Source organism: Prinia subflava, chromosome 14, assembly GCF_021018805.1.
Source record: "Prinia subflava isolate CZ2003 ecotype Zambia chromosome 14, Cam_Psub_1.2, whole genome shotgun sequence".
Taxonomy (NCBI): Eukaryota; Metazoa; Chordata; class Aves; order Passeriformes; family Cisticolidae; genus Prinia; species Prinia subflava.
In genome coordinates this window covers 18,339,094-18,357,747 of record NC_086260.1, presented here as the reverse complement: position 1 = coordinate 18,357,747, position 18,654 = coordinate 18,339,094, and the positions used below count along the sequence as shown (strand labels likewise).

The following is an 18,654-nucleotide window of genomic DNA, read 5'->3' as shown; positions in this document are numbered from 1 at the left end:
GGTAAACTGTTCCAGGGTAATTCAATGTTAGTTATGGCACATTCAGTAGCTCAGGAGAGGATGGACCAACGTGGTGGGGAAGAGAAAGGGAAGCAACCTTGTTAAATCCCCCGAGGCAGAGTGGGGAAAGGCGCTGGAGAGGAGCATGAGCACGCACATGCACACACAGGTGCATAACCTCACCTCTGTACCTCCTGCCCCACACTCTCCCTATCGAAGCAAACACTACCTCTCCCTTCAGATGCCCTTTTGGCATCAGGATGCAAACCCCGTGGAGCTGTGGGTGCCTGGCTTTGACTGACTCAGCGTGAGCACAGCCAAGGCAGTCCCAGGTTCTCTCCATGCCTGTGCTGCTGGGCACAGAAGGCTTTTTGCTAGGGGGAATGCAGGAAAGCCAACCCAATCCACACAGAGTCCTGCAGCCTCTGGCAGCCCCAAACAGTGGCACAAGGACGTGTTCCTGCCTGCAAGCAGCATTTCAGTGATGGTACAGGAGAGCCAGGCAGGCCTGGAACTGGCCATGCAGAATGCCGAGCTCGCTACGGGTTGATAACTCCAGCGATTAAGGAATACTCAGGAGGAAAGCTGTTCACACTGATGATTTGGCTGGTTTCCTCGCTTCAATTAGCACACAGGAGCTCCAAAGGCCTCCCGGAAAGCCAGGGCAGAGCAGTCTTGGGAGTTTTAATATCAGTAATGCTGAAACCCAGCCAGAAAAATCCCAAACTTTGTAACTATACCAACAGGGGCCTTAGATTCTGTTTATTGTAGGGGCTGGGAGGAGCTGCAGGCCTGTTGGAGCTGAAGCCCTAGAAGTCATCATGCAGCTGCCCTGTGCCTGGAAGGAGCCCCTGGCTGCAGTCCTGTTCTCATGTACCTATTGCCCATGGCAAAGGGCATAGAGTCCCTTTGGGTGTCCCCTCTTCCTCCCTAGCCTGGAGTCTCCACCTTCTTTGGGGCTTAGTGCCTTTACTTTTCCATTGTCAGTCACAAAGAGACCTCGTGGCTGCTCAGTGATAGGGAAACCCAAGCACAGGACTGCACATCTCTGCCCATGCAGGGACTGCCCTGCATCTCCTCCTCTCACTGCCTGGCTACACAAGCCTCTCTCCATTATGCTGTGTCCCTCTGTATTCCTGGTGGGACTAGCTTCAGGCCCCCAGCATTTTGGCCATGGCCCAGCATCATTTTGGTGCACCTTGCATCAGGATCAGCCTCAGTGGAACTGGTGCACTGGCAGCCGTGCAAGCTGTGGCCAAGCTAGCTCCCTGCCTTGCTCAGAGGGGGATCCTGCCTTGTCACTGCACATTTCTGGGGCTGGCCCCATCCCACGGCTTCTCCTCCCGCCCCCACAGAGGCCGGTCCCCACGGAGGCAGGGACATCACGTCCCTCTGAAGGCTGTGGGCCACGGTGCATTCAGTCACGAACAGCCGCACTGTGCTGCCTAAATTGGAGTGCGGGTGCTGGCAGGCAGTGGTGCCTCCATGCACTGCTCCAGCGCCTGGCATAGGGTTCAGGGGCATGCCTGGCAGTGAGGGGGGCTGCATGCCCCCCCCCCCCCAGCTTCTCTTATTCCCTGGGCACCCAGCAGCAGTGCCTTAACCCAGGAAGGGGGGCTTTAACCCAAATAACCAAGAAGGGGTGGCTGCAGGGCCAGGACCCCATTAACGCCTTGCCTCAGGAAGGGACCCTGCTTTGGGCATCCTGTTCTAGCAGTTAGCCCCATTAGCAGATCCCTGTGCCCCTGTGCCTGGTTCCCCACTGTAACTGTTCTGCAGGAGGTACTAGCTGGGGCTGGCTCAGCTCCTGGCACTGGGGCAGCACTTTGCTGCAGCAAGGAGGAGGTGAACATGACGAAACGCTGCTCTGTGCCCACTGCAGGCCCTCCCCCCATGCCCGCAGCATCACCCCTTGTCAGGAGGATGCACTGGGACAGGGATCGATGAGCTGGGAAGAAGCTGAGCTACACAAATGCACTTTATCGATCCATTGAACCCACCTGCTGGGAAACAGACCCCCCCCATTTACAGCCCAGAGCAGCAAAGCACTTCGCTGTGTTGCCAGCCGGGACATGCAGGGAGCAGGAGGAGGCGGCCACAGTCACACAGGCCCCATCACAGGGCACCACGATGCCTTCCCTACCATGACCCTGGGGGAAGCTAGGGCAGGGAGCTCGCCCTTTCAGCTTGTTTCAATCCACCCAGCTTCCTCTGTGAAGCCGAAGAGTGAATGTCACACGCTAGGGACAGGCCCTAGAGGCCCAGCGATGCTCAGCAGCCACTCCGCGACAGACTGTCACAGCTGGGCCACGCCTGCCACCTGGTGGAACGGCCTGGGGATTGTGGCAGGGACCCCAAGCCCTGTGCTCCCGGTCCTGAAGCAGGGTGCGGGCACTCCCCACCTTGGCTCACCCCAAGCCAGGCATCCCTCAAAAATCAGGCAGCAGCCTGCCAGTGCAACAGAGGCACAAGTGCAGCTTCAGCAGCCGGCAAAGCAAGATTCACCCATTGCAAAAAGCAGCCACAGGACACTGGCCTTGACGTCTGGAAGGGCTCTGCACCAAGCACAAATGAAGTTGCTCCTGCTTCACCCTACCCCTTCCTACACCCACTAGGACACAAGGAAAGCCCACTGCTGGCTCAGCTTTGGAGACTGGGCAAGACCCACAGGCAACAGCATCAGCAAAGGCAGAGCTCAGGGTTGAGACCTGCTCTGCTCATCTTGGCTCTTTCAAAGAGGAGTGTGAAGAAGGCACGGCACAGGCAGAGAAGAGAGTCAACGGACAGCTGCAGTGCACCTCCGGTGAATCTCGTCTTCCCATCAACCCAGCCTTCTGCAGTTCCCTCCACAGCACCGAGGCAGGCCAGAAGCCCAGGTGGAGCACATGAACCTTCCCAGAAGTGCCACACGTCACCCCCCTCCCTGCCCACCAAAGGGCCAGCAGGTTAACACCCAGGGCTGCTGGGCAAGTGCAGACACTGCTGCTGCTCTTCTCCTGCTCCTATAGTGATGGCAGAAAGGGCTACAGAGAGATCTGATGCTCCACCAGCCACGATCTAGGCTGGAGCTGTGAGAAAGATGCTGAGAACAAGGCACAGCACAGGGATGCAAGAAGGAAGGCGAGTAGAGCTGCATAGAACAAAGACTCCAAGATGAAGTCTCATCAAGGAAGAAGCAGAATCACAGAAAGGACAAGTAGCATTGGCAACTTAATTCTTCATTCACCCACCGAGAAACAGAAATAGGGTAATTTTTGGATGTATTTCATTTGGAAATGAGCCAAATTGGCAACTAGAATCAAAGTCTTCAAAAAGTCTATACAAAGATGTATCATACAAAATGTACAGGAAAATTTTCCAAAAAAACCCAGACAGACAATACAACAAAAGGAGAGCAGAGACAGTTTGAAAGCACAGCTAACAGGTCCTGCTGCTGCTCCAGAGGGCAGGAGCGGCACCCAGACAACACGCTAAAACACAGAATACATTACACTATATACACGACCGTACAAAGATCAGCCATCTCCTTTGGTCTAACCAGGAGCTCTCCAGCATGAAGTTGGGTCAGTTCAAACAATCTGCTCATGGAAGTGTTTGTTACATGCCGAGCAGGGAGCAACGTCCAAGGGAATGAAATGGTCAACTCTAAACCAAAACCAGGATACAGCCAGGTCACCAAGGCTACGGAGTTTAACAGTCAGTTCTTGCTAACAAGAAGTGCTTTGCAGTCAGAGGGTTACTCCATCTCCGTGAAGCGAGCGAACATGGCTTTCCGCACTGCATCTTTGTACGAATCCGCCGTGGAGACGCCATAGGAGCTGCCCTTGGCGCCCAGGCCGGCTCCTCTCATTCGTACTTGGGCCTGCAAGGGAAGGGACACACTTCAGCTCTGCAGTGAGGGGCCAGCCCACTCCGACAGCACCGAAAATCCCATCAATCCAGCCAGCTTCCCGAGCCTCCCTAGGGATCTCCACAGCCATAAATGCCACCATGGACACCAAGAGACCGCAGTACACGTAATAGCCCATCCTCACGCTTCATGAGACTCTGGCCCCACTCCAACTGCACAGAACAGTTCCTAACAGCACAAGCTGGAGAACAGGCAAGGCCAGCAAAGGCAATGACTGGAGGGAGGGCAGCCCCTCCTGAGGTACTGAGGCCACAGTGCCTCAGGAGTCAAGTGCCAAAGGGAGGAAGGCACAGCCCTGCCTCTACTTCAGCATCTAATGGGACAAACAGGAGCAGAAGTCAACATAAATAGACACAACTTTGCTGTGGCTGGAAGTTTATTCCTTCAGAGCTCTTCACCAGCAAGTGCTTCTGGTTAAACAAGAAAAAAAAGGCACCGAACCTCCTCAAGGAGACATCTCCCTTTACTTACCTCAATGGGTGCTGTGATGCCCTGGCATTTTCTTCCCAAGCCTGAACCTTCCCTCCAGCCCATGGCCTGTAGCATCTTGTTCCCTATATTACTGTTGTCAAGGCCATCTTTGGTGGGCTGCTCGTAATTCCTGAGGGAAGAAGAGATGAGTTAACAAGTTACCTCCACTGCTCATGGTGCACTGAGGCAGTTGCTGGGGAGCTTGCAGGTACGTACACTGTGCCTGCGTCGTAGACCTTCTTGCGCTTGGGCTCCGGGGGCTCGGGGATGCCGTACTTTTCCCGCCTCTCAGCTGCTCTGTCTCTGTATTTCATCTGCATAAAGCAACTACAGTTAGCGTGGATTTCAAGACATTTTTTTCCGCTTTGAGCTAGGAGAGTCAGATGAACGCCTGCTACTAAAGAACGCTGTGGACTGCAGCCCACTAATACTAACACCACCAATGGCACAGCACAAGACCCAAGGCCCTGGAGTACCATCTGAACCAGCACTGGGGCAGGAGAGACTTGCAGGTTTCTCGTCCCAGCTAGGTAGCCCTGAGCTAGAGGTGGAATGAGCCTTCTGTGCTAAGCCACATCTGTGGGATATGGGGCACTTCTCTCCATCTAGCAGGGCAGCTCTGAACCTTGACTGGTAAAGGGGTTGGCTTACAAGGATTATCTTGAGTGACGTGTGTCAGGATAAAGAGAGCTCAACAGATCACCTGCACAGGTTTTCCATTAGCTGCTCATCTGCTCATCTCAACACTGACCTCTCTCTCACGCAGCTCCAAAGCTTCAAGTTCCTGCTCAGAAAGCTTTGATCTCCTATAGATATCCATGTTTTGCTGAAACAAGAAGAGAGATTCACTTTAACAACATGAAATGCACAATAGCTCTTCTTAAATGAAGTAAGTGACTTTTGGGAGAGCAACAATCCACCTGCAGATCTTTGCTTTAGAGAAACCATTTTCCAAACAGCAACATGCCTCATGGCTTTGGCTTACACACTGAATTACAACCCAGCATTTTCCTCACCACGTAGTGTAACTACCTTGTGCAAGTCAGACAGCTGCTGGTGCCGAATGAGAGCGTCTTTGTTTGGGAACTGCCTTCTACACAGCAGACAAGCCATCTTCTTCCAGTCAGTCAGCTTCTCCTCCTCATTCTCCATTCTTTCCAGTAAGTCCTCATCATTATCGCTGTCACCACTGTATGCGGCCACAAGGCCACGCTGAAAAGGAAAGACAGCATTAAGGGGAGTGCAACAGTACCACAGTTCACAGAGCACAAAGAGGAAACAACGGCTGCAGATGTGTACCACAGGAGGAACAGCATGCTCCCATTACTAAGGATGAAATCACAGAATGCCTGAGGTTGGATGGGACCACTGGATGTCATCCAACCCCATGCTCAAGCAGGGTCCGCCCATAGCACATACTGCTGAGGACTGTGTCCTGATGCCTCTGAGCACCTCTAGGAAAGGAGACTCCACAGGCTCTCTAGGAAACCTGTAAATCTGTTCCAGTGCTCAGTCACTCTCACAGTATTAATTCTTTTTCTCATGTTCCTCTGGATCAGGGATTCCTAAGAGCCTGCCTTGGCAATGAAGACTAAAACAAAGGTGTTGAGTATTTCAGCCTTCTCTGCCATCTCTGTTGCAAGAGTCCCTGTCCTATTAAGTACTGAGCCCACACTTCTACAGTACTGCAACTCAAAGGTACATACCACAGTGGCTGCAATACAGTTCCCATTAGCCAAACAACACTTCTAAGTACAGCTTATGCACAAACCTCAAAACCACAGCTGAGCTCAAGGCTAAAAAGAATTACAGCTGTCCTCAGTGTATCTCAGTCACCCAGCCTACTACACTTGCACCACACCACTGCAATCATCAGCAGCACTTTTTACAGGCAATGCCATGGAAATCCATGTTTGAAAGCAAGGACTGGCTAGAGATGCTCTACAATACTCACCTTTAGTGGATTTTCATCATCCCCGTTTTTCAACACCTCTGGCAAGATCTGCTGTCGCTCAGACAGAGCTCCCTGGATGAGACAAGAGTGCCATGAGCACGGAGCTCTTGTACACGACCCCCACCACACACCACTGCCAGCACCTTCACCTTTTTCTCAAAGAGGGCAAAGCCTGCATCTGCAGCTGCTGACTCCTTCCGCTCCTCCTCCCTGGTATTCAGTGGCTGGAAGCTATTCTTGAAGTTCTCTTTCTGCTTGTTCAAACTCTTTGCCCAGCGCTCCATGTCTTTTGCAATCTGAAATGCAGAGTGGTTTGCTCACAAAACTCCTCTCAAAGCTATCAATCTCTTATGACACCCATTCAATCTCACATGCAGTTTCAGAAGAAGTCAACCCACTACATTTATTTTTAAACCACGGGACACTGGATGTAGTGCAGCTGTTTCCCTGTATCCAGTGTTCAAAGATAACACAGCTTGCTGCTTTTACTGTACAAACCCTTCCTATCAAGCTCATCCTCTAAGTGATGGCTCAGTTATACTCCCACTGATCCTGGCAGGATTCCATAAGCACTCCTCCTATGCAGAGATTATTTCTGTACTGAAGCCTTGCCAACTCCACCTCTCCTCAGCTCCTCACAATGCCTGCAAATTGAAGGCATGCACCCCACTGAATAACCTAGAATTTCCTTTGTAATGAAAAAGGAGAAATATTGTCCCGTTCCACAGAGAAGACTTTATCCCAGTTACGATCCCATTCTGTCTTTTACCTGTTGTGCTGTTTTACTTTTAGGCTTCTCTTTCTTCTCTTTCACTTCTTTGGTGGTGGTTGTGGTAGCTGTCTGTTGGTATGTGACACCCTCTGCTGCAGGCATGTAGGTCTCCTTTTCGCCATCCCAGTACAGGTACTGCTGGGTTAAGGCATTGTAGTAATACTGCCAGAGGGAAGGAGAGGCAGGCAGTTAAACACCTCACATGAGCTCAGTGTCCACGGGAGAACCCAAGCAAGCTGATTCACACTACTGCACCACACGGGAAGGCGTTTTGTAGAGTCCAAACAAGTTTTGCAGACTCCACAGAGGAGTCGAAAGGCAGGAAGTGGCTGAAGCCTCTGTCCCCAAACAGGCGGTTCTGCCCAACAGCACTATGGAGAATCTTTTGCTTCTCCCAAGAGACGACCCACCAGAGCCCAGGGCTGGGTGCACTTTGCTGGGCACTCCGCAACGAAATAGCTCAGTTACAGTGGCTGTGACAAGTGCTAATCCTATATGGGCCAAATGTGGAGGAAAATTAAGGAGGAGAGAAAAATGCAGGGCTACAGCAGAGGGAAATCAAGTCCCAGCCCTACACACACCGCTGAGAATTACTGGCAACATTTGGTATGTTGTGCACTTCAAATGTCACTCGGATGATGAGAGATAGGGAACTAATGGACCTTAACAGTTAAGACATGTGGGAAGAACTTGTGTTTACCTGGGAATTAGGATCATAGTAGAGCCCTGTTATAGGATCATAATAATATCCTGAAGATTCATCATATTGGTAGGTGGAAGTATCAGGGACAGCTGTAAAAAAATTAAAGCGTGGGACATGGTCGTTCCAGACGAATTCAGACAGGTATCTTTCTACATTTCAGGTAAAATTCGGAGATTATAGCAGCCACGATGGCAGACATGTCTGTAAAGGGCTCTTAATCACCCGTGCAGCCAACGCTCTCCAGGGGCAGCTTCACCATGACACGGTGATGGAGCACTTGGCCAAAGCCAAGTTTTAATGCTACAGTGACAGAAACTTGTCCCCAGGAGCAGCTCCTGAGCACTTACCGTACTTGGTTCCAGGCACTACGCCAGTAGGAGGAGCCGCCTGTGCCTGAGTGCTAGTGGTAGGTGGTGCTGATTGTGTCTGAAAAAAACCCAAGCCACAAACCTCAATTAGAAAATCTGTCACCAAGAAAACAAGGACAGCGAGCCAAGGCGTGAGCAGCGCACCCTACGCGTACAACAGCTAACTCCTCCTCACCAGCATGCTTGGCATTCACCTTTAGCAAAGAACAAAACCATCCAAGAGAAGAAATGGCAGGTGACTTATGACCACAAGCACTGCGACTAGCCCACGGACACTCAGAAGCTTTGCTGTACCACCCACTTTAAAAAGCAAAGGCTACAGCTAAGCCACATATTTCAGGGTTTGAAAGCAAGGACTCATCAGTGCTGTAATTACCGGAGAGTCAGGTGAGTTTGTCTGCTGATTATACAGCTGAGGACTCTGGGACACAACTGCAGCTGTCGTAGTAGTGACTGGAGCTCCTGCCAAAGGAGAGCAGCAATGCATAAGCGAACTTCTTTGTAAAACAGTAGTCCATCCTAGGGCTAAAATTACTTTGTTTATAGTTTCAGCTACTAATTCCAGCTCCAACAGCCAAACAAGACAATAAACATTCAAAAGGAGACAGATACACAGTGGGTATCTTCTACCCAGGAATAGTTTCCTTTTCAGGAGGAAATACTCTGCTCTCAAAGTCAGTAATTCCTGGCCTCTACAGCTGTCAGTGATGAACATTTGCTAGAGCTGCTTATACCACTATCATAAATTCAGAACCTTTGTCAATAGTCTGAAACAGAGGCTTTTCTCTCATCTTGCACAAGAAGTTCCATTTCAACAAATCTGTTACAGTTCTCTAGTACAGACAGAGTACTACAGTTGCTCTCATTCAGACATCCTGAGAACAAAATGAGCCAATTCTTCTGCACAGAAAAATTACATAAAAGCTGAGGCAAAATACTACTGCAAAATTATCATTACAAACAACTGGTTCTCAGATCCTGGATACAGTATAGGTACCTGATATGGTAGCTGTGTCTGTGTCCAACACTCCTCCTTGATTTTGGTAGTACTGCTGATAATCCTGGGAATACTGTAAAGGGAAATGAATGACAACACAAGGTGAGTAATCTTCATATCCAAATTATGACAAACTGCTGGTTGGAGCACCATTGCTACTACTAACCTGAGCATACTGTGAGTATCCATCCTGTCCTGACTGAAGATAGCTGTAGTCAAGGGTGCCGCCCTCTCCAGTTTGTGGCTGAAATTCAACAATGTAATTTTTGTCAGGGACAGGTAAACAACTTTATTAAATAATTGCATGCATCTGACTGCTTAGGCTCCAAAATGATTGTGGACCAGATACATCATGGCTGGACTGCCATTAAACAGCTCAACCAAGCAGGGTAATAACATGGTCTGCATTTTAATTTTCAGGAAAGCAGGACTATGAGTAACAGTCTCCAAATCATACCTGAGTGGATGACCACTGAGCTGCAGCAATGGCTGTACTTGCCACAGAGAAGGCGCTGACTCTGTTACCATCCGGGAGAAGCAGGTCTCTGCAATACAAAAACCAGGCACCTGAGTAAGGACTGCTTTTTACTGAAGTGTCTCCCTGTGCAAGGAGGTGGAATCTGCCCATGCCACATGGATTTCTTGGCAGTTATAAAACATTTGGAATGTAATGAATGAGCCAAAACACTGCTAGTAAAGGAACTTCAGGTTCATTGAGGTAGACGTCAGTGACAAGTCAGGAAGTCTCCAAGGAAACAAATGTGCTGCACACAGAAGCAGTTACGGTGTTATCTTCAGAGGACTGGAAATGGGTGTGGGGAACACTGCTTTCACTCTCCTTGTACGCAGTGAAGAGCAGGATGCATGCATCACAAGTGACTTATGGGAAGCAAAACTTTGGAGTTAGAATAAGCTTAATAAAAGCCTGGGTGACAAGAAGAAACTATCCAATATAAAGGCAAGGGGTGGGGGTGTGAATAAAAAAAAGCAAAAACCAAAAATGCAATTGACTGCTATCACAACTCACTTTCTGGCACTCTTTGCAAAGTCAACACCAATTGTTTTGCCATCAATTTTTAACGGTGGCTGAAGACTTTGTAAAATCTGTAGCAGTTGAGAAGCATCCTACAACAAAAAATACTCATTATTATGAAAGGCAGCTTACAGAGGGGGGTTCAGAAGTTTCCCAAACTCCACCTTTTCATGCAGAGCCACTGAAAAGAGCTGAAGATGTAAAAGCATCTCCATCTCCTCATATTACGCACATGTAGAAGAGCACAGTGAGACCTTTAACAGCCCATGTGAAAATACTGAGCATTTTCCTGGGTTGCTAAGTATTAAATATGTTCCAAGATCTTAGCTTTATCAAGGCACAAATTACTCCAAATGGGACATCAGCAAAAACTGAGATCAGGCACCAGTTTCAATCCAACCACCTGCTTTCCCCCAACAAAATAGGTCCAAACAGATCACACTGCTGCTCAGGTTTGATGTACAGACTCAGTGAAGCATTTAGGTTGGAAAGGACCTTTAAAATCATCAAGTCCAAGGTTAACGCAGCACTGCCAAGTCCACCACTATGCCACATCCATCAGTGTCACATCCACATCCAGGAACAGAGATTCACTACCCTTCAGGGACCCCATGCCTGCATACAGCCTCCCTGAAACTTAGGAGGCTTTTCTTGTACCTCTGCAATTTCCCATGTTTCAATTTATGTCTGCTGCCTATTGTCCTATCCTTATGTATCCTTGAGAACATGTTTCTGCTGTCCTTACACCCTCCCACTGGATGCTGCTGAGAAGAGCAACCTCTGCCTCCTCCTCCCTTCTCAAGGTAGAAGAAGCCTAATTCTGTACACCTGTTCCCACACTGAATGCCCCAGATCTAAGAATCTGTCAACAGAGTATGATCCTGCACCAGTACTTTTGCAATCCAAGCATGAAGCTAGGCTGCAATCCAGAACAGAACTCTTGCTACAGAAATAGCTTTTCAATGTGCTCCCAACATCCCACCACCTTTCAAACTGCAGCTACATATTATCAGTTTTGACACACTGTGTCCATCAACACTCCTTGAAGGGGGCCAGTCCTTCAGACAGCTCAGGGCTTTAAGTGCTGCATTAAGAGAAGGAGGTTAATGAGCTGCTTCTTTCTAGAACACCAGTAAAGTCCTCACCATGGCAGAAGACAGCTGCACAAATGCAAAGCCTCTGTTCTGCTGAGTCTGCTTGTCTTTGATAAGACGAATATTATTGACTGCCAGAGATGCATATGGAGACAAGGCAGTCATGATGGATTCCACGACTGTGTGAGGAGCAATGTTTCGGAGAATGATGGCTGAGGGAAAAAAGTACAACATTAGCAGTGCACACCATGGCTTGGCAGAGTATTTCAATGGCAGGCTGAGGTACACAAAGGATTTTTAGTATGTGCGTTCACATTTCATATTCTAGAGTAAGTCAAAGATCACTTACTATCACAGTAATAATCCACAGACTGAACGGCTTCTGCTGCTCCAGGTGGTACCTCCTGTTCTGAATCTTTGTATGAAGAGAGAATATTTCATGTCAGGACATGGCTCATTCACTTCAAGCTCGGCATTTCACAAGCCAGTCTAGAACCTACACAGAACTCTGGTTCTTACATAGGCCAGACAGTTTCCCACAAAACTGAAAATAAAAGAGATCATGGTAACGTACCGAATTTGTCCGCTCCACAGCGGAAGCATTTTAGCCTCCTTCTGAAGTTGTAAAGGCAGCACTGTGACAAACAAGAGAAGCCTAGTAAGAACTTGGGTAATTTTAGCAACGCTACATTTGCTGTACACTAATAAAACCCAGACATTCACACTAAGTAACACAACAAAGCTAAACCCACCCGAATGATCCAGAACATCAAAAGCCACCTTTATCTTCACCACAGCTGCTTTTCAGAACATCCCAGCTACTTTCTCCCCAGTCATCCCAAATTAGTTACTTGAACTGTGTAGCTTACAATCCCAGGCACAGTCACTACTATAAAAAGCAGTGTTAGAAGGGAACACATGTTGGGAAACAATTTAACTTTACAGGGAGCAGGAATAGGTTTGATTCAGGTGTCACTTGCTTTAAACCACTGACCAAGTGGAGAGCTCTAGAGCAAGACAAACTCTCCCACAGAAACACATGTTGTACCTTGTTGCAGAGCCAGTCCTCAAATTTAGGCCTTGGGTTGCTGTAGTGCATTGCAATCTGCTTCCCTTGAATCACCAGCTTTTTCTGCAAAAAAAGTAGTTTCAATTATTCCTGTATCAAGACACACATGTCCATTTTCCCATGGCAGAGCACCCTTCGGAGGAATCAGTGCTCCTGAATTAAATGGACAACATATGGGGAGGATGTGGAGGACAACCACCGCCACCTACACCCTGCCCATCCAATCCTGCAGAGAGGAGGACGAGGGCAGTAAGAGAATGGGATGTGGAGCAAAGATAAACAGAATCAGGGAGTGTAGAAAATGCTGCCAAACACTAAACGCTGACATGGAACCAGGAAGTGTCTCGAAGGAGACAGAGTCCTAATCTGCTGCATTCATATTAACACATTTTTAGGAGTCTCTTTGCCCCCATATTTCTATTCAGTTCTGGTATAGCACTGACCAACTTTTTAAACATGTCCTTAGGTGACTGCTTCACTTCGTCCCCTACTCCAAACACCCCAGACCTTTTGACCATATTTGGATTTACTTTTCCAAGCACACTTCAGAAGTGTTCCCTTGAAAATACAGTAATTCCTCCCAAAGGGACCCTGCTTAGACTTCTTGAAGGCTGGATTACAAGTGCCATCAACCAAAATATAAGTCAAGAGTGGTTTCATTTGACTACTGCCATCAGTTCAATTGGAAGCCTGCACAAGAGGTTTGTGTTCTTCATTCAGGCAGGAGCTCTCCAAAATGAGTAACTAGACTGCACGTGAAGCTTCTCCAGGGGTAGGAAAAGTTCATAACGCTTTCAGCATGTCCTCTCACTCTGACTTCAGAGGAGTTAGGAATTTACAGCTATTAAGAAGCCTTGACTCTCAGCCTCACATTTTGCCAAGCGTGGGTATGCAGAATGGCCTTTCAAAATATGGCTATCAACATATTTTGGTCAAACAGGTGGAAGCACATGTGAGGAAGTGCTATTACAGGCCACACCCCAGACACTGCCATGGCGGAACCATTTTTATAGCAGGTTGGCTTTCTACCAGTGTCAGGACCAGTGGTTTTCTGGTAACAGGGTCTGACATAAATCTAGCATGAATAAGGCTCTCACATTCTGCACGACTAAACAGGGCAAAGCCATTGCTCCTACCGGCAGGAGGGAGGGTTGGAGGGCCCAGCACTCACTGGATGTGCACACATAGAAACAAGGCTGCTGGCATAGTTGCAATACATCATTCTGTCATCTAACAGTCAGCAACCCGGCTGCTGGGGACAGGCTATGTTTTCCCTACTACTAAGGTGGCTGGTTACTGGAGTGAATTTGAGTGTATTTCAATAAATTATGCATCAGTACAGCTTTGTATATATTAAAAAAATCAATTTCTGAAAATATGCTCAGCATTAATTTCTTGGTATTAAGTTTTTTCCTGGCAGCCACCTGCCCTACTGAGCAGCATGTCAGGAACACAGTATTTGAAAGCTGCTCTCTGGCTGGGGAACTCACCCATAGTGTGGGACATATGAAACACTATCCCAGCACAAGGTATATGGCAACTTCCATCTGCTGGAACTGCCATGAAACCCATTGTGGTGCCATTTCTTTATTATAACATGAACAGCGCAGGGAAACAGCCATAATGCTGTCATAGGACCATTGCAGCAAATATTCAGGTCCAAGAAACATCGGTGATTTGATGCACTTTGCTCACTTTGAGAGTCTTTTAAAGTTCTGTTGTTAAAATAGGTTATGACTACTCAAGTAGCGAAAGCAAGTAAAACTGTTTGCAGGGCAAAGAGTTTGCAGGAAATTTTCCTGCAGTTTGCTGGAAAATCTCATGGGAAAACAAACCAGAGGATTCTTACAGCATTTTGGCTCCTTATCAAGTCAAAGCAACAAAAAAGCCAAAATACAGAGCCTAACAGGTGTGAGATCTCACCCTTTGCCTAATTTAGTTGAAATGAATATGCTTTTTCCTCCAGAAGAGCCAGTTCCCCCATTTTAAGCAGGGTAACAGATTATTACCAAGAACTGACACTTCTCTTTCAGGGTTAATACCAATGTAATACACAGAGGTGGTGCTTTCTCTGACAACAGAGAAAAGAAATCAAGTGGAAATACATTAGCATTTTCTAATGACTACTAGCCAAATCTTCATAACTCAATTAAATGGAAACCCAGTCATTTAAAACAATGGAACCTTTTACCAAAGTACAACTTTCTCTCCTAACTTTACCTTATCTGTTACAAATTTTAATATATACAAAGCTTTTATTCTTTAAATCACTGTTATGGAACAAACCACTCCTTCCACCTCTTTTTCTTTTTTTTTTTTTTTTTTTCTTTTTTTTTTTTTTTTTGTTAAACTGTACAGACTTGTTCCATTTTCAGGAATATCTAGACTTGGTGAGTGAAGCAACCTGATTGGCTTCCATCCAGCTGGTAGCATCTTGAAAGTGATAAAACTCCACGAAGGCGAAACCACGGCTTACACCTAGAGACAGCATTCAGATATAGACGGGATACTTGTGTTAGTCAGTTCCTTTAAAACAGGTGAATCTCTCTCCAACTGCTTCATAACTTCATGACAAGCAGCTTTACAAATGCGACGTCAACTGCTGGGATCTGCTCGTTATTTTGCCATGGCAAGGAACCAAGCTGCCTTAACTGGCTACATTTCACTTGATTTGAATCCATGTTTAAGGGTAACCATGCAACAGACTACATACTATTAAAGGAGTTTATACTATTATTACTTACCAATACCTGTTAACAAAACCCCCTGTAGACAGACTTCTTTTAACATGTTGACCAGCTATCTAAGTCTTCCAAAAAGCCACATTCCTTAGCCATGGCAAACCTTTTTTTTTTTTTTTTTTGTTATTGCACGTGCTTGCAGTTTGGGGACAATTCTGGATACTCTTTTGGGCTGGGGAAGAGGAAGGTGATGTCAAAAACTGGATTAAGAGCTCTCACCTGTCTTTCTTTTCATCAGCCTCACGTCTGCAGGCTGAGGACCTTCAAAGGACTCAATAAGCTCACGAATCTGCAGGAGATTTTGATTCAACAGATGAATTTTTCACAGAAGAAACAGAAGTCACAGAAATAACCTACCTTGCAGTATCATGCAAGAAATACACAGAACAACATTTTCAACACTATCCCAGAGACAAAAAACCCCACATTTACTGAGAACCCAATAGGGAACTGATGAACATCAAAGCCCACCAATCTTTTGCTACACACTAAACCAGCTGTAATCCTCACTCCCGACACTGAATCATCCAGAATCTGAATCCCTATGGTCATGTGTTCTGCGATTACTTGGACAGTATTTGGCAAAGACTGTGCACAACTCCAAGTTTTTAAAAAGAACACTGCTGGTATCCCTCTCCCTGCATATCTAAATACCCTTTGCTCCTAGCAATGAAAAACATGAAGCCTGCACTGCAAGGCTCCATGATGATTGTATTCCTAAACCTCATGATGATGATCTCATCCTCCAACTGCCCCTCACTGGTTTTTCAGGATAAAGTAGATTCGTGAAGAACATGTCATCAAAGAAAAAGCTAAAGAAATGTCAGTTCCTGAGCTGTAACAAAGCTGCTGCGGCACAGGCAACCTCAGTCACTGTGCAGAGGCACGGAGGAAAAACAAACACTAACAAATTTTTTAATTCTAGAGTAGAAGGCACAAAGTTTTTCAGCAGCTTTCACAGAATTCAAACTACATTACATGCAACACGGCTGCTCAGCAAAATCAAAACTTATCTAAAGCTACCCATTTATATGTTGACTGGAAACAATATCAGATATGCAAGTGAATTTTTATAATGAAAGACATAGGAAAAAAAATTAAAATTGTGTACACAACCAGAAGTAATGTTAACTTAAGACTTCAACTCTATGTTCCAAGATGCATTGTCTCCATTCTGAGTCCAGAATTAAACATTCATATAAATCATGTTACAGTTATTACACAACTGTAGAGCCACAAGATCAGTATCTCAGAAAAAATAACTATTCTAAAGTACTCTGTGTAATGTCTGACTGAGTTGTCTTATTTGTATGCAGGAACCTACACTTGATTTCAAACAATCATGAAAATATGAGAGCAATATATGGTGATTAGGAACGCTCAATATCAGGAGGATAACAAGTAATCAATGAAAAAGTCAAAGAAAAAATCTCCGTTGTAGAAAAGGTGCAAATGTATTCCCTGCGCCAGCAATTAAGGCACATACACATCGGAGGCAGAGGCGGAGTCTTGACTGAAAACAAACTGGGATAGCTCAGCTTTTACCCCTCAAGTTGTGGGCTTATAGCTTGGTAACCAAAATAACCCAGCAAGGAAAAAAATTACCATAAATAAGAAAACCTTAAAGCTTTAACACCTTTTTTATTAAACAAGTTAGACAAGCAAGCACCAAGCTCGTCAGTACTTGCTCCGTCAGCTCGGCAGCAGCCATTTTGACTCCCACAGCTGTGCCCACACAAAGCAGCTTTGTGCGGGCTGTGCTCGGCTAAGGAGCTCGCTGACTGTGTGTGACCCCATCAGTCACAAGTTCTGGCCTCGATAAAGACCAGAGAAACTGGTGAGTGGCACCTCTTTGTCTCTGTCCCCCTCCCCCCTCCCTGCAGTGAGGCGAAGCAGCAAAAGAAACTCCTGCCTCTTCCCTTCCACACAGAAAAGCATCAAAGAGCAGGTAGTTTAAAATTCACTTTTAGGGAAAGCATCCGAACATGCGTGGAAAAACGAGTATTCACGGCTTGTTCTGTTTGAAAGGGACTGATTAACATTGAACTGACCTCTATTACTTAACACTAGGATGTGTTAAATGCTTACAGGACTCAAAATGGCAGCGCGACAGCGCTGGAGAGGGGCCACCATGATGCAGCGCTCAACAAAATGGCAGCACCGCTCCGGCACGGCCCTGCCCGGGGGAAGGCAGGCATAGCCCTGCCCAGCTACTCACATCGTTCTCCGTGACCGTGATGGGGAGCCCACGCAACATGATGGTCTTGCTTTCTTTTTCATCGTTAATATCGTTCCTGTAGTCGTGCTCGCCGTAGTCGCCATCGGAATGGTACCCGTCCTCGGATTTGTCGCTGTTCCTGCGCTCCCGCTCCCTCTGGAAGCCAGCGCCCAGGATTAGCCACCGATTACCTGCAGCGTGTCCCCAGCGTGCCACACGAACGGACGGCGACACGGACACCAGCTGCCTGCCCGGGGCTGGTCCCCGCGGCCTCGGGCAGCGCTCCAGCATCAGACCCGCTCCCGGTGCCCTACGCCCCGCAGACCCCGGAGTGCCGGCCCTGGCCCCGACCCCGCTCACCTCGGGGCTATCGTAGTCGCGGCTGTCGTAGTTTCTGTCATAGTCTCGGCTATCGCGACTGTCGTAGTCTCGGCAATCCCGACTATCGTAGTCCCGGCAATCGTAGTCTCGGCTGTCCCGGCTGTCGTAGTCGCGGCAATCTCGGCTATCGTAGTCTCGGCAGTCGCGGCTGTCGCGACTATCGTAGTCTCGGCAGACCCGGCTGTCTCGACTATCGTAGTCCCGACTGTCGTAGTCGCGGCAGTCTCGGCTATCACGGCTGTCGTAGTCTCGGCTATCGTAGTCTCGGCTATCGTAGTCGCGGTAGTCATCATAGCGGTCACCGCGGCGCTCCTCACTGGACCTTTTGTAGTCATCCCTCCGCCGGCTGCGCGACTCCCGCTCGTCGCGGTCCTCCCTCTCCACGATGGAGCCGTAGCGGCCGCTCCGCTCTGTCCTGCTCACCCTGCGGGGCACAGCGGCCCGAGCTTAGTGCATGAAGCGCCCGCCGCGATACCCACCACTGCCCGCCTCCTCCCGTCTCCCGTCTCCCCTCGCCCTCCTGCCGCTGCTCACCGCTTGTCCGAGCCCATGCCGCCGCCCAGGATTCGCAGGCACCCGGCACGGCACTATCCGACACCACACGCCAAGGACACCCGCACAACCGCTCTCGCTGCCTTGCCACAAAATGGCGCCTAAGGGACCGCCCGTCTTCTACCCAGCAGCCACCTCGCGCCCCGACTGGAAGCTTCCAGGCGGGGCGCGGGCGGAGCGGCCGTGGGGCACGCTGGGAAATGTAGTTGGGGAGGCTGCCGCCATTAAGGGTCCTGCGGTCCGGCCTCCTCCACTTGTGGGACCGGGAAGCTCAGAGCCCCGTCCAGCTTGACTCTGGACACTTCCACGGATGGGGCAGCCGCAACTGCTCTGCGAAACATGTCCCAGTGCTCGCCACAGTACATTTCTTCATCATGTCAAATCTAAAACT

General features: G+C 48.2%; 1 protein-coding gene across 1 annotated transcript; it reads right to left on the bottom strand.

The window, feature by feature from the left end:
- Window positions 1-3,243: 3,243 nt before the first annotated feature.
- On the bottom strand, window positions 3,244-18,403 carry RBM5 (RNA binding motif protein 5). Its single transcript, XM_063411266.1, has 24 exons — window positions 18,246-18,403; window positions 17,691-18,135; window positions 17,331-17,486; window positions 15,332-15,401; window positions 14,776-14,849; window positions 12,351-12,434; window positions 11,877-11,937; window positions 11,652-11,717; window positions 11,354-11,514; window positions 10,203-10,300; window positions 9,633-9,720; window positions 9,342-9,419; window positions 9,176-9,248; window positions 8,555-8,640; window positions 8,158-8,236; window positions 7,808-7,899; window positions 7,105-7,269; window positions 6,485-6,631; window positions 6,336-6,407; window positions 5,414-5,593; window positions 5,133-5,207; window positions 4,598-4,695; window positions 4,382-4,511; window positions 3,244-3,862 (listed from the first exon to the last, which is right to left on the bottom strand). Exons 1-24 carry the CDS (start codon window positions 18,260-18,262, stop codon window positions 3,737-3,739), a joined length of 2,721 nt encoding a protein of 906 aa, XP_063267336.1. The 5' UTR covers window positions 18,263-18,403; the 3' UTR covers window positions 3,244-3,736.
- Between the last annotated feature and the right edge of the window lie 251 nt (window positions 18,404-18,654).